This window comes from Melospiza melodia, chromosome Z (genome assembly GCF_035770615.1).
Source record: "Melospiza melodia melodia isolate bMelMel2 chromosome Z, bMelMel2.pri, whole genome shotgun sequence".
Classification (NCBI taxonomy): domain Eukaryota; kingdom Metazoa; phylum Chordata; class Aves; order Passeriformes; family Passerellidae; genus Melospiza; species Melospiza melodia.
In genome coordinates, this window is record NC_086226.1 from 64,764,349 (window position 1) to 64,780,543 (window position 16,195).

The 16,195-nt window shown below is 39.0% G+C and overlaps 1 protein-coding gene across 1 annotated transcript in view; it reads left to right on the forward strand.

Annotated features, from left to right (window-relative positions):
• DGKQ (diacylglycerol kinase theta) overlaps nucleotides 1–16,195 on the forward strand; it is a 91,991-nt gene that overhangs the window by 59,563 nt on the left and 16,233 nt on the right. Inside the window, exons 13-20 of the mRNA XM_063181386.1 lie at nucleotides 534–588; nucleotides 1,736–1,797; nucleotides 2,065–2,215; nucleotides 2,990–3,028; nucleotides 4,717–4,832; nucleotides 12,503–12,654; nucleotides 14,037–14,185; nucleotides 14,777–14,958. Of these exons, the coding sequence (XP_063037456.1) occupies nucleotides 534–588; nucleotides 1,736–1,797; nucleotides 2,065–2,215; nucleotides 2,990–3,028; nucleotides 4,717–4,832; nucleotides 12,503–12,654; nucleotides 14,037–14,185; nucleotides 14,777–14,958 (906 nt within the window). The remainder of the gene's footprint in view (nucleotides 1–533; nucleotides 589–1,735; nucleotides 1,798–2,064; nucleotides 2,216–2,989; nucleotides 3,029–4,716; nucleotides 4,833–12,502; nucleotides 12,655–14,036; nucleotides 14,186–14,776; nucleotides 14,959–16,195) is intronic.

The window sequence follows — 16,195 nt, forward strand, 5'->3', positions numbered from 1 at the left end:
TGGTCCAGCTGCAAAAGGGACTTGAGTGGTCCCTGGCAATAGCTTGGAGAAGAACTTTTGTTCCATCAGAGCTGGAGTGTCCCAGGAGGTGGGGAATGGTCAAGCCTGCTTTTGCCAAGCTTGCTCCTGGGCAGTCTTCTCCAAGAGCAGGCTCATTCCCAGTCCTGCATGCTTCCTCTGGAAGAACACTCAGGAAATACTCCAGATGAGCTAGCTGCTCATTGCTGAAGCAGGAATGGGATTAACTGTGCTGTACAGGGGTCCCTTCACAATGTGGCTGTGAGAATGCCAATGTTTTTAGGAGCGTGGGAGCATGATGCTATGAGTGTGTAAAATAAAGATTATTTCTGTCTTGGAAGGAGTTGGTTGGAGGAAGAACATCATGGTTGATTTTAAAAGATTTAATTTTTTTTAAATGCTTAATTTTCTGGGCTGTGTTATGCACTATGGACAAGATATAACACTCAATAATGTAACATCTGGCAAAACGATGTCGGTCAGAAGCTGCATTTACGTGCTGTATCTTTTGGCAGACGGAGTGCCTCCAGAATTTCAAATTGGTGGAAGTGCTTATGGGCAGTAAGCAAGGTAAGTGAAGGAGCACTGGCCAAAGACACATCTGATATCTGTGAGTTTTTTCCCCTATTCTAACAGTCAGAGTTCGTGTTCTGCAGTAAAAAACACAAATGAGAATAAACTTCATGGTGATGTTGTAATACTTAATCAGAAGTGATGCTGATTCTTTTCAGTCCTGTGTGTCCTGTGGGAATAAGGTTCCTCTTCATTATTACTTAAAAACTCATTTGTAGTTTCTGGTGGGTATTGATACTTTTGCCCTATTTTGAGGAACTATGTTTAACTGACATAATTTTCTTAATTGCAGTTACTTATTAAAGATTAATTCTAAAGTTCAAATGGCTTCTTTCCTCCTGACACAGCCCCTGAAGAAGAGTAAGTTTGAGCCCTAAGAGAGTCCAAGAAATATGTTTGTGTGTTAGGAAGAATAGAAATCTGCAGTTCTAGCATTGCTCAAGTGTTTTGTGATCCTGCACGAGCTAGGCTGGTGTTCTCCAAGTTAACATACCTTTGTGCTTCGGTATTTGTAAGGTTGCATGGACAAATAAAGACCTTGAAGTAGTCTAATGTTCTGGCCACAGCTGAATAAATATCTTGGTAGTTCAAATACTGTCTTGATGCTTTGCTTTATTTGCAGGCATTATTGGGAAGTTGTTTCATAAGGCTGTTGTAGCTTTGTGAATGTCATAACCTTGGTTTCTGGTGCTCTGTTTTAAAGGATCATTTGCTACCTTACATTCACTGGAAGTTGTTAGAATTGTTTTAATTGTTGATTAAAACAATTGTTTTAATATTTTGATAAAACACATAAGTTGGGTTTTGTTGTACTTGTTAGAAAATAGTTTGGAAGTCTTATGTCAACAAATGTTAGATTATTACCAAAGTACTGCTTGTCTTTTGAGGGGTTCAGACTGTTTCTGCCCTTTTTAAAGGAGGGTGGTATTTAAGAACTCTGGAAAAAGTCAAATTGTTCCAAGCACCTATGTGTTTTTATTGTTGAATAAGATGTAGCTCATGTCTGCGTGGTCCTTTATGAGAAAATTAGTTGTATGCCGAGCTCTACTTTTCCCCTAATTTTTCTTCTTTTTGTTTTTGTATAATTGAGCCTGATAATAATTTACATGCTTTCTAACATGATGAATGTTTTTGCCCTCTGCAGTTCAGCGCATGGTCTTGGACAACCAGGAACCAATTCTTAACAGACTCAAGGACATAAGAAAGGTAAATCTGAAAAAGAAACATGATTTTTTTTTTTTTTGTTTTAGCAAGTATGGAGTCCCATTTCTTACAGAAAATGTGAGTAATTGGTTACCCCCTAAGCAGGCTCAAGGCTAGAGAAGCTAAGTGTTTGAACTGAAGTTTTGTTTCTGTTCCTGACATTCTCTAGGCATAGAGGACATGATTGCTAAGTGCAGAACTATTTTGGATTTTGCCTCACAGTGTCTTTTTGCCAACTGTCATATAATTTATTTTCCTTTATTTTGGTAGACTTCAATACGTCAGATGAATCAAACAAGATTTTACATTGTGGAAAACAGTAAATCCATTGTACAAGTAAATTTATTTGTTGGCGGCCTTCCACCTCAGCTTTCCCCTGAAGAATACACAAATATTCTCAAGGAAGAATTAGCTATCAAAAGTAAGTAAACAGAAAAACTTTAATAGCATCAATATAATTCTAACCTCTTCTGGCCTGATTTTAAAAAATCATTCTACCTTTTACTCTCACATGGGCTTTTTTAATAATTTTAATATGCACGCAGTACAGAATAATAATTACGTTACTCTAGTTATAAGTGACTACACCTTTTCTTTTTTCTTTTTGTTATGTTTGTATGAAAAGGCATCACTTTTTAGAAGAATTACACATACCTTAAACTGTGTACAGAATATCTCTTGCCTTTTTTAGCCTCTGACAGTTTTTGTCTGGGCTGTTCTCCATGTTAGTCATGAGCTCTGTGCCCCATCATGGAGAAGTATGAGCAGTGTATGCGCACACATATGAACAAACACTCAGGGAAAAGAATTTATTTTTCTTTTTCAAAGAAGTGCAATTGAATTTTCATAATAATACTCCTTAAACCAATACTTTCTATAAACAATGTCAGGAATGTGTCATATTTTTTGTTGCAGGAAACAAAGCATTTTTCCCAATTTGCTTTTATGTCACTTCAAGAGGAATTAAACTTGAAATGCCAGAAAGAATTCTTAGTCACCTTTTATGAAAATCAGTTTAGCTGTTCTTACTTGCAAAGTAAACTTGAGAGGAAAAGTGTTAGCTGGAGGTTCTCCCTGTATTTGTATAACTTTTAATATTTATTTATGTTATATTTATGTAACTTTTTAAAATACTTTAAATATTTACTCTAAATGTACCCAAGGTTTTATGTGTTTATATTTTTACCCTTTGCAGCAAATGTAGTATCTGTGAGTCATGTTTATCAAGCACAAGGTAAGCATTAAAATTCTTGGTCTTGCAAACAATGTCTATATTCAAAACTGCAGTCTAATACTAGAGGCTGGAAGCTCAGAGTATGTTAATGTTAATGCATAAGCAAAAAGCCCTTCAGGTAAAATGCAACACATTGTATTTATGAAGAGCAATGGATTAGTGTTACCTTATTAAAAAAAAACTTAAAAGGTTGGCTGCATGCCTTGTGTACCAGAAGGCAGTAATATTATAAATTAGTTATAAAAATTAGTTTTAAAGTTGCACTTCAACTGAATAATCTAACACAACAGAACTGTTAAGAATTGTTCAAGTGAAGGATTTTTAATCTCTTTGACTTTGAGAGTACTAAAATTTGGTGCTGCTTCCTTTGGACTCAGTGGGACTGTTTCATAGTTGCTGTTTCCTAGCAGTGTTAAGAGCTAGAGTTCAATGGCTGAAAGTTGAAGAAAATAAATACATTAATCCTTTGAGCTGTTTCTTTGCTTTTGGTGTATGAATTTTATTTCAGCAAGATCGGAGAAGCCATGAGGCTTCTGACAGCTGGAGCAGCAGTGGCTCTGGGCAGCTTTAGTGCAGTGGTCAGGTGGAGATCGGCATTTGGTAAAAATTTAAAGTGTGGAATTTTTTCTTCTCTATATTTAGGTGTCTATAGTTGAGATGTTTCACATCCTTTGGCAGGCTTATCTTCCACATGTCTGCTAAATGGATGTTTCTATAGCATGCTTTTGAAGACTGATGTGTGCTTCCTTTGGGTTATTTGCTGTCTCCACATGACTAATTGATACTGATTGATTTTGATCTTTGCATAGGAAAAGCTGTAAAGCTTTCAGATGTACCTTCTCCTTTCCATATTTGTCAGTGGTCAATACTTGGTTTTGTGATACTCATCCCGTGTCACAGCATCATTATACCAAATTTACATGCATGTGCTTTTTAGATGTTTCTGCTTGTATGTGATTTTTATTGCCACTTTCTTCTTATGATTGTATTTTTGTGGTTCTCATAACTTCCTAACTCTCCCATTTTGTCACAGCCAGGTTATGTTGCCAGCGTACATCTCATGTACTGTCCATTTTGCATTTTTGTCTTCCTGCCCTGTTTTCCTCCTCACCAAATATCTTACTTTACACTAACTTGTCAGTATTTATTTTGTCTTTTCACTTTTGTCTTCCCTTCTTACCCAGCTTCTCCATTCAGAACCTAAGTGAACATAAAGATCTAAACTTGATTATCAGCCCAAATATTTGCTTGCAGTAATTCTTACTGAGATACTGTTAATGAATAGAACTACTGGATTTTTAATAATTGGATACTTAATGAAACCTGATACCTCTGTCACTTGGTCACTTGTACATGATGAGAACAGAATGTTGGTAATGATGAGGAGTGTGCAAATAGGCCCTACCCCTGAAGCTCAAAGGAAATCTTTAAATATGCATTAGTTCTGTGCTGCAGTTCTTGTCTTCAAGTTGCTTTGCTTTTACAAAAACCTGAGGGTAGGAAGGAAGGTTTGAAAACATAACAATACAATTCAGCTGATAACAAATGACTACAGAGTAAGTTTTGCTGAATAATGGCCTCAGTAAACTGAGTAAACTTTTGCTGTAATATGAGTCTTATTTTCTAACAATAATAATAGAAAATATTAGAAGTATTTCTTCAAAAGTATTTCTGATGCCTCTTTACAGGTGCTGTTGTACTCCAAATTTCATGTTTTTCTGAAGCTGAAAGAATATATATGCTAGTTAAAGATACTGTTGTCAATGACAAGCCTCTGAATGCTGTGGTGATTCCTGCAGTTATGGTAAGAGACAGGTTTGAATTTTAAAAATATCTTTAAAAGAAAAAAAACTACTGCCTTAAAACTCTTTCTGCTAGAACTAAATCAAAATATGTTTTATTCAAATAGGCCATACTATGTAGTGTGACCAAAAAAGCCAACCAACTTCAGAGCCTGTACTTCATGTATATGATACATTCAGTGAGTTAAGTAATTTGTCCTGGTATTGTTCAGCTGTCAATCTACAGCTGCCTAACTGTACAACTATAAAGAAGAGGAAGACAAATTCTCTTTGTTTCTTTCAAGGATCAAAATGTTAAATGGGGTTTCAGTTTCAGCTGGTATGTCTTAAAATGCTTACAGATTTTGGTATGGGAGCTAAATGTTGTTTCCTCTTTAACTGTGAGGTAAAACACTTCTGCTTATTTTCACAGTGATATTATCTTCATTTCCCCCATTCTGTAGCAGAGGCAGTTTGACCTTGTTTACCCCTTGAGGATCTCAGAAGAACATAGTCTTCCGAAAGACTTAGTGCGAGAGTCCTTTCACAAATTCAGGCCTGATTCTGATTTATTCTTGTTGTTACTAATCACTTTCATGTGAATGAGTTTGTTTAATAATAGGTTTCATGTTAATAAAGTGAGTCAATGTGAGAAGAGGAAAATGATTAACTGAGTGAAGTGATATTTTTAACCAGGATTATGTAGGTTCTGTCCAAAAAAGAGCGTTGCCGTAGTTACACAACACCTCAGCAGAAAGTATCTTGTAATTACTATCTTTTTGGAACTGCATTATGGCAAGCAAAGTGTGAGTTCTGGTTTGACTTCTTGGAACATCACAGAAGGCCAAAAAAATTACACTTTTAGTGGGAATTATGAAATAGCTTTATATAGGAGGGTATCAAGTTCAATGGCCATAGTTGCTTATTCACATACCTGCTTTCACTGTTTAAAATGAGTCCTACACTTGTCAAGACTTTCTGAAGGCAAAATTATGGTTTTTATATGGGTAGATACTAGTGGTAGTGCTCACATGCAGCTGGGAAAATCAAAAGTTACACCCCCTCCTAAAAAACTGAGAGCCTTATTCCTATGTGTGTATAGGAATTACATTCTGTGAAGTTCTTAGAAATCAAGGCCCTCTTGTCCAGACTAGTTTTCAGATTGCCTATTGTGAGAAACAGAAAGCAGGATGTATTTTTGGATAGCCGTTTTACGTGTATTTTAGGCAAATCCATTACGAGCCTATAATTGTTGTCTGCGGTGTGAAGTTGAACATACTCTACTCTGTTGATTACATATGTCTGTTTTTCTGACACTGGATATGTTTGAAGAGAACTTCTTGATGCCAGGAGAATGTGGACATTGCTATCTCTTATCTGATGCAAGATATTTTTTAGAAACTCCAGTTCAGGGGACTGCTAGCAATTAATTTCTAATACATAAGCAGGAGAGAGGGGCTGTACACCAGCACAAACATTGTGTTTCCATTTCAGCATGTGTTGTTTATATTTGGTCATCTCACTGAAAAGAGCCAAGAGTTAATTTAAATGATATTTCAAGTGTTGTTTTTTGTATGATTGTCCACCCAGCTTATGCCATTTACTTATTACCCAGGGCAGACTAATGGCTGATCACCATCTTTACTTTGGGTAGCAGTTGAACTAGATGATCTCCCGCAGTACTTTCCAGCCCAGACTATCTTTTTAGCCTATGATAATATTAGTCTTTGTTTATATGTGTATTGATTTAAACACAGTACCAGGAAATGCACAGGAACTGAGACAATACTAAATTTACACAATGTTTGACATTTCTTTTGTGAGTGAAATACAAAGAAATTGGGAATGAAGGGCTAATAATTTTTCCAAATTGCCAGTTAAATTAAAGAAAAACCCAACCAACAAAAAAACAACAAACCAAAATATCCCTTCTTAAAAATTGGTAAAAGCACAGAAGTATTGGTGGATAGCAGGTTGCTAGTCTTATTTTTCTGAGGTGAGGTTTGCTTACTCAGTGTCTGACATAAGGAGGAGGCATGGTTCAATTCTGGCATGCTCAGGTCTACCCAAGGCAATTCACCCTCTGATTCCCATTACTGAGAAGTCTGAGCAAGGAATCAGTTTGCATAAGCTGCTTATTAGAAAGTCAAACAGTTAGTGTTATCAGATGTGTTGATCTGTTCTGCTGTTTCAGGCCTTTAGGAATTTAATCAAACACTTTTTCATTTCACAGTATTCAAATAAATGAAAATACTTTCTCCACTGGAGTGTGAAAAACAAAAGTGCAGTAATTATAAACCTGTTTAGCTGCTGTGTGTAAGGAACTTTGGGGACAGTTTGGTTTCACTCTTTGGTATCAATTCAAGGTGAAAGACATTGCAGGACTAAATCTTTCAATTCAGAACTAATTTAACAGAACTTCTTTTGTAGCACAGGCAAGGAAGTCAGCAGAAGTTGTTTGAGGCCAAAATCACCACAGGTTATTGTGGCTTTATCAGGAATGCCTTTTGCTAGTGGAGTGCCCTCTGATATACTGCATTTATATTTGTTAAGAGTAGCAGGAAAATGTGTAGAAGGTTCCCAAATAGATGAAACTTTCCATTTCATTCATTCTACTAAATCCTCACAAAAATATTTACATCTTCAAAGCATCCTAGTTAAATGAGCATTTTAGCCGAAACCTGAGTGGCTGCTTTTCACCCTTCTGAAAGGGTTGTCAACTTTTCCACCTTTTGCTGGAAGGGTTTTCAAGGATTGGAATGGAGTGCCCCGGGAAGCAGTGGGGTCCCCAATCCCTGGAGGTGTTCAGGAAGTGACTGGACATAGCACTTAGTGCTGCAGTCTAGTCAACAAGTGCTATTCAGTCAAAGGTTGGAATTGATGATGTTACAAGTCTTTTTCCAACTTTTATGATTCTGTGATTCTTCCATTTCTGCTATATGCCAAAAAATAAAGAAAAACCTTATGGGTTGACCCAGCTGTTGCTCCAGTAGTGTTGTGACACCTTGCACATAATTTCTCATCAGATAGTGAGTCCTTTCTGGCCAGGGTGGAGAAGACTTGTGCTTGAGGCATTGTGAGTCCTTGCACATGGAAGATGCTGCTGGCAGGCATTTGCCAATGTTGAATTCTACTTGTCAGAGATATCTGCAGTTCCTGGAGACAGCCCATTGCCCGGGAAGATGTGCTGTGGTTGTCACACTGGTAGGGCTGGTGGCACAGAACGCCTTGTTCTGCTTTGTTGTGAGATGTGATTACACAGTACAGTCAATGGGAAGGGGGTTAGCATGGATAATAAACATCTTGCCCCAGTTTAAAGCCGTGTTGTGCCAGTCCTGACAAATTAAGCAATTCACAGTGATTGTCAGAGTGTCTAAGTCATGCAGCCTCCTTCAGCTGTCTGTAAGAAAGGAGCAATAAATTCCTTCCTGAATGCCAGCCAACACAAAACCCTTCTGCAGATTTCACTCCTCAAGCACAGCACTGAAGCCAGGGCTAAAGGGGGAAGGGTGTCCTCGGGCTGTGAGTCACATATTCTCTTCTGCCCAGTAACAAACTCACTCCTCTGTCTCCAGTGGGGCTTTATTAAAGAACTTTTAAAAATTTAGCAGCATTAAAGTGCTACCCTTGTGGCTGTCTGTGATTGTAACAAAGAGTGTGCTCTTGAGAAGGCACAGCACCCTGCACTACTGTACAAACTGTTAAGAGTTTTTAATTCTTACCAAAAATAATTGTTTTCTTAAAAGCTGGCTGTTATCTGGGGATTTAGCAATGTTTCTTACTCCTTTATGCTTAATGAAGAGTTGTGATGGGAAGCAAGTTCACTGTAAGGACAAGCACTTTCTTGAAATCATCTTTTTATTCTGGATGGCTGCATCTAAATGGGTTTAGTTAAGAATTCACATTGGAAGTTACCTTAACAAAGGTGGGTTTGTAGTAGGACTATTAACTTTACACTACATACAGATTTTTTATTAGCTCCAGGCATTTTCTGTAGCTGCTTGTGAATCTTAGTAGCATTCAGGGTGTATATTTAACTGGTTTGGGGGTTTTTAGGTATAGTATTGACACTTGATAAGAAATATAGTTGGCAATTTACAGTAAATGCATATTTGCAAGAATTTATGTTACTTGGGTAAGATCTTAGACAACTTTACAAAACAGAGCTGTGCTTTTGAATGCCTTAGAGTGTACCATGTTTCAGAAATAGTTGTGATTCCCTTATGTTGCCTTTGAATTATTTCAGTTACTTGGTTTTAAACCCAGTGTATTAGAACGTGCCTCTAAAAGCAAGTAATATAAAACATGCGTTCAGCATGTCACTTCTAAATGTCCCAAACCAGTAATTTTAGAAACTGATTTCCTGAAGACGAGAAGATAATCAAATGTTCTTACATTCAAGTAAGGTATTGGTTAGACTCCAGAGCTGGGCTGGTTTCTTTGCTCTTCTTTGAAAAAGTTTTTGTCACTTCGAGCTGCAGAACTTTGTGTTTTCTTTCTTTATTACACTGTTAGCCCCCTTTTTTTTAAACCTCACAAGTTTCCAGGCATTATACCAAGCCTGAGATTTCAGGTTGCTAGTTTTGTTCAGAAAATTGAAATGGCTGGAGATAAATTTATGTATTTAAAAAGCTCTGAAGAGGAAGAAATGGGAAGTGGACAGGAGAGAGGGTAGGGTAGAGTGAAAGCTGGACAAGGAGTGCTGGAAAGGAACAATGTGCTCTGTTACCCCATGGGAGATGCTGTTTCCTTTCAGAGTGCTCTGCCTTCTGTTACTCATGGGATTTAACCCACTACAGCACTACAGGCTGGGTAGAGTGGCTGGAAAGCATCCCAGCACCAAAGGGGATGCTGGGGATGCTGGTCAATATCTGGCTGAACATGAGTCAGGAGTGTGCCTAGGTGGCCTTCTTGGCATCTTGGCCTGTATCAGCAATAGTGTGGCCAGCAGGACCAGGGCAGTGATTGTTCCCCTGTACCCAGCACTGGTGAGGCCACACCTTGTGTGCTGTGTCCAGTTCTGGGGCCCTCACTTCAAAAAGGACATTGATGTGCTGCTGTGTGTCCAGAGAAGGGAACAAGGCTCATGAAAGGACCAGAAAACATGTCTTATGAGAACTAGCTGAGGGAGCTGGAACTGTTTAGTGTCCTGAAGATGAGGCTCAGGGCTGACGCCATTGCTCTCTAAAACTCCCTGAAGGCAGGGTGCAGCGAGCTGGGAGTCTGTCTCTCCTGCTGGGCCCGCAGTGAGAGGACAGGAGGAAATGGCCTCTGAGATACAGTAGATTCAGGTTAGATATTAGGAGGTAAAAATTATCACTGTCAGGGTGGTAAGGCATTGGAATAGGTTGCCCAGGAAGGTCACCATTCCTGCTGGTGTTTAAGAGGCATTTGGATCTGATGGTGATGTGGTTGAGTGGTTTAGGTGTTATAATGGCAGTGCTGGGTGGGAGGTTGGACTTGATGATCCTAAAGTTGTCTTCCAAGCTTGATGATTCTGTGATTATCAAAAGACAATTCTAAGTGGGATGTGGCAGATGATGGTACAGGAACTGACAGAGTAACAAGATGGCCTTTGCTTCTGAAAACACCAGATCTCTGCTTACTCTTCCATTAATGCTTGAATGGCTCAAGGGGACAAAATCCACATGTCTCTTTGGGATGCATGGATCTTTGAGCTGTTGACTTAATACCTTTTGTGACAGTGGCATGCATTATGTTCCATAGTCTTCCTTTGCTGCCTACAAATATCCTTTCCATGTGCTTAACAGAAATGAATATATTACGCTTATTATGTGTTGGGCATGCTTTGAGTAATTGTTTCCCCTTTCCAATAAGGCCTGAATGTAAAGGCCAAAGGTGTTTTGACTTCAGTTGTCAGTCTAGCATGAAGGTGGTCCCTTTGGAGAAAGCTGTGTGTACAGCTTTCAGCCTCTTTATCATCAACCTACTTCTTTTGTCTGCAGTGGAACCTTTCCAGTAAAATAAAGCATGAGGTTCTTTTGGCTGTTTGTCCCCCAAAACAGCCCTTGTTTGGCTCATTTGTTTTTCAAGAAAACAGATAAAGTTTGAAAAGGTGAATGTCTTGTAGAATCTGAAGGATGAGTAAAGAAGGGATCAGTGTGTGCCTGCTTCACCAGCTTTTATACCTGCTTAGTGTTCCTCTTCTCAATGTGTTTTCTCTTTATCAAGAGACGAGTTGCACTGGATGACAGAGCACATTTCTCATGCAGACAGTGGTAGAGGAGAAGGATTTTTATATGTTTGTCAGCATCTTGACACATCTGGCAGGGTGTGACTTGTAGAGGATTAGCACCCAGCTATTCTAAGAACAGAAAATGAGAAGAAATCTCCCAAGTACTGTGAAGACCCAAACAATCGTTTGTAAAGTGCCTAAATCAGGTCACAGGTGTGGGGTGTCTCAATGTCGGACTCCATTTTTCATCCCTACAGATATAACTCATAAATTTGACCCGATTTCTCTGTAGTTCGCCTCAGATCATGGTCTCTGGTGGTTGCTCACAGGCAGCAGCTGAAAGGCTTTCTGGGTGCCGCCTCCTCCCGTCTGTAGCTGTTGGTATCTCTCCACATGCTTGCACGCTGCAGTCATGCTGCTGCCTCACCGACCCCTGAATCATTCTTGTCTAAATTGACTTATATTTAGCACTGTTGTTCTGTTCCCTGAATCCATCCGGTCAGCTGCGTGACAAATTGCTGTTCCCTGAATGCTGTCCAATTTGTAAATAACAATTACCACAACTTAGGGACCATGGCAAATGTTTCTGTTTAGAGGTGCATTTGTTGAAATGTCCAGTGGACTTTGCTGCCATGTACCTGCACCCCAGCCTTGTGGCAGGATGGATGAAAGGTGTGCTGGTGATTTCTAATCTTTCTAGAACTAGTTAGAAATCATTTTACAGAACTGTTTAGGGGTGGACAGGCTGGGTGAGCACTAGTCCCAAGGTGCATCTGTTGGCTGGAAATTTTGACCTCCAGTGAGGCTGCAGATATTGCTCCTATGCAGTCCATGCAGTGCCCCAGGAAATCACCTCTGCCATGTCCAGTGGCTTCCTTTGCAGTTTCTGGAGGCTTTGATGGTCCTTTCAGCAGCAGCTTCAGTAAGTCATAAGATACTGGCACCCCTGAGTAAATCCTCATGATGGAAAAGCTTAGCTTACATATTTTTAAAAGCTTTCAGCTTCTAATTTCATAGGCAGAAGTACACCACCGTCTGTCCCAAACATCTTTATTTTTAAATGCTTTGTCCTTGTAAATTGACATGCATTCTAAGTCAACCACAAAACTAAAGAAAGATTTTTCAGTTGGTTTGGGGAGAAGTTCTTGCTTTTCAAGGAAACTGTTTTAATTGTACAGAACTCTTATCCCTCACAGTTCTTTGGCCAGGCTGTTTACTGAAAATGCATAGGAAGGGCTTCTTAAAATGCCTTTATTTCTAATGTTGGGCTGAAATGTGTACTTGGAATCGGTTAAGGAGCCTTAAATTCCTAGGGAAGTAAGATCAGCAGCTAACCTGTCCATTGGCTGGACCTTGAATCTTTTCATTTATAGAATCTGGATTTTTTAGTAGGCATCAAGGAAGCATCAAAGAAGCATCAGGTAATATTTCTGAGACGCAGTATGATTTTCTGCCTTTTCATGGCATTGACTTATCCTTTTTCTTGTCTTCTTTCAGGCTTCCAAGATACCACAGAATTGTTGTCCTCTTCTTGTATTTGTGAATCCAAAAAGTGGTGGTCTAAAAGGTCGGGATCTGCTGTACAGTTTTAGAAAGTTGTTGAACCCACATCAAGTCTTTGAACTTACCAATGGAGGCCCACTGCCTGGGTAAGTCATCCTGGGGGTATTTTTGTTATTGTTGTTTTTTTGTTTTTTTGGGGTTTTTTTTTTAATTTACATTGTTCTGTTATTTTTTAAAAGGTTCATTCACTTATTTTGAAGATCTAAATTTCTTCTGTTCTGTGCCTGAAGATCAGGGCAGTGGATCATTTCCTTCTGACTGCTCTTACTGTGAGAACATATTTAAACTTCAGGATTATCTAAAGAAAAGAGAATAGAGTAGTTCCTGATGTATATGCTTCTGTCAAATCTAGCACAGTCTGGCCCTGGGAAAGTCATATGCACTTTACAGTAGCACATATTTAATAATTATTGAAAATAAATAGATTTTATAATTGAATGGAAATGGAAAGAGAAATGTAACATTTCCTGATGAGGGTGGATTTTTGCTTTTATTTTTTCTGATGTTTCATGGGAACTACTAGGAAAGTATAACAAAATTTTCTATTTTGACTCTTGAAACTTGGCCACAGTTGCAGAATTAACAGGGTTTGCCTGATCACAGCTGCAACATTTCTACGAGGAACAGAACATAATGTGCTTGTAGGAAGACAGGAACTGATTACTTGATTTAATGAACCCCACTTTGTTACAGCTTCATAAAACTGAAAGCTGTAGCCTATTGCTCATTCCTTCACTACTATTTAACAAAAAACTTGTCATGACAAGATCTTCAGAACAAAAGCTTTGTGGGAAAAATGCAGCTTATGTAGGAGACAAGATAAACAAAATACACAAACTAATTTTTCTGTCAGAGCTGTATAATTCTGTTTTCTTTTTAATGCACTTCAAGCTGCAACTTCAGTAACCAGTTCATTTTTTTTTGGCTTTGGAATCTTTCTGTAGCTTTATGGCAAAATGCTCCCATTTGTTCATTGCTTCTTGTGCAATGGGAAATAACAATTCTTTTCCATGATATGTTGGTATGTAGGATGAAAAGCCACAAAAGGTAAGCATCACCAGGAAAACAGTACTATTAAGAAGAAAATGTACTGTGATACCTATGACTAAGTACAAAAACACCACCCATAATCAACACCCCCCCCAGGATTTAGAGAGTTACAGATGTTCACATTGAAATTACAACTAGTCAGGTCTCTGTGCCCTTGAAAAAGGAAGCGATTAACCATTTAGTTCTGTCTGTGAGGAATTTTAGAGGAATATGGTTTTTCACTCTTTTTAAAATCATCTTTATCTACAACTTCATATTTTTCTATTCATTTTGCTGAATTTGATCCAGAAACTGATGGTAAAGGGGCATAGGCAGAAATCCAGTAATACTGTGTTATTTTAAATAGCATATTGGGACTTTGCATTTCCTATATTCCATTGTAACTTTTCTTTTCCCCGTGCTTCGCTTCACAATGGAGGTTTCACACGTTCTCCAAAGTGCCCTCCTTCCGAGTGCTGGTGTGCGGAGGGGACGGCACCGTCGGCTGGGTCCTTGGTGCCCTTGAGGAGATCAGGCACAAGCTGGTGTGCTCAGAGCCCTCAGTTGCCATCCTACCTTTAGGAACAGGTGAGAATCACAGCAAGAACAGAAGCTGAGCGCAGAAGCCCTCTGGAAGGTTTTATCTTTATCAGTCTGACACAGGACTCGGTTTTGCAGCTGAGATGCCATGAGATTGAGTTCTGGCTGGTGCTGGAAAGTAAACCACGGTATCTATCAGCTTTTCAAAGAAATGAGTCATGCTTTCAGAAAAACAGCATCAGGAGAAACAAGCAGCAGGAGTGTTGATATGTGTGTGGGCAAGTGGGCAGGAGATGGGAGGGCAAAATATCCTCCTCCTGATAACCACAGGTGCATCAGCCGTTGCTGTAGACAACAAGCTCACTTGCTCCCTAGTGCCTCAACTCCACAACAGGTTTTTTTTCCTACCACTTTTTGTGCAAATGCTTCAGTGTGTCTGTATGCAGTGGTAAGCACATGTACAAACTCAACACAGCTTAGGTCGTTTGTTTTTTTTTTGGTGCTAGTTAACTTTTCCTTCTAAATTAATGAGTTGTGTGACTTGATTGGAGCACCTTAGTGCAGTGTGATTTGTAAAACTGGGCTGATGCACTGATTGTGAAACACAGTCACCTTTTGGTGTTCTTCACTGTTGCCCAGGTAATGACTTGGGGAGAGTCTTGCGCTGGGGAGCTGGCTACAGTGGGGAGGACCCATACTCCATTTTGGTTTCTGTGGATGAGGCAGATGATGTTCTTATGGATCGCTGGACTATCCTTTTGGATGCAGAAGAGCCAGCTGAAGGAGCAGAAAATGGCATTGCAGAACCTGAGCCTCCCAAGGTGAGCTGGGCACTGTTTGGGTGTGATTCTTAGGAACTGTTGCTCTAGTGAAAATCACAAAGAGGATGGGAATTAGTATAGTTTAATTTTTACTGCTCACTTGTCTTTGTGCTTGGGCCTTATTGGGCTGTTTCTTACTGAATACAGCACACCTCTGGACCTAGTGTTTCGGTTCTGGCAGGGCTCGTTGACTGCAGAGCATCTTTTGTCACTGTTTAGCAAAAAGCATCTGATAGAGGATTAATTAAAAGATTCACGTGACGATGGCACTCCTATGTGCTTCAGCTGGAAAAAAATTATTTCTCAAATAAGAAAAGGCTTGGGAAGAAATGCCAAAACACTTGTAAAACTGGAGTGTCAACCAAAGAACATTCCCTTCTGCAAGAGTCACTCTCATCTTCTCTTTCACAGTTTAAGAAATTACTAGGAGTTGCTAGCATATACAGGAAGTAAATCCTTCCATCATCTTACTGCTGTTGTGTGTCTGTATATGTGCCATCTGTTATTTGCCTTTTTTTTTGTTTTGAGTGAAAGTTACTGTAATTTGGTTCATATGAACTTGTTTCTGTTCAGGAAAATAAAACTGTTAACTGTAAATGGTGATTTTGGAGCTCTATTGGAGCTCAAATGGTGATTTTGGAGCTCTTTCTTCTGAAAAGAAACAGAATCCTGGTTCTGTCTCTTTTCAGAAGAAAGGAAGAAATGGACAAGGGGCTTGCAAAAAAAAAAAAAAAAGAAAGGCAGGAAATCGTAACAATGGTAGCAATTGTCCAAGATTTTAGTCTGGTCACTGGAAAATCCTAGGCATTATGAGTCAGTTGGAGGATTTAAGATGCTCAGGTTCCAGCTATTTTTCACTTAGTGGAGATGGGCTTTTTTTCCCCATCTGCTTTTTAAAAGGGAAGGATGGGAGAGTAAGGCCTACGATAAAAGTGTTATGGAATGAATTGGCGTGCAGAGAAAGATTTAATGGAAGAAATGGTCGAAATCTGTAGAAACTTGAGGTTGGCATATAGGGAGCTAGTTAAAACGCAGCTGAGTAGATGAAGTCAAGTTGTTCATTCATCTGGTGTAAGCTGGTTACCTTCCAAAGTAAGTAAGATTGTCTTCCCAATGATGTAATATAAATCCATGGCTGATGCCAAAAATAATAGTGGCATTAGTGTTCAGCAGCTTGTGGAGTTATTGCATAGAATTGCTTTGAGAGGTTGAGTTGGTTTTATTTCTGCATTTGCTT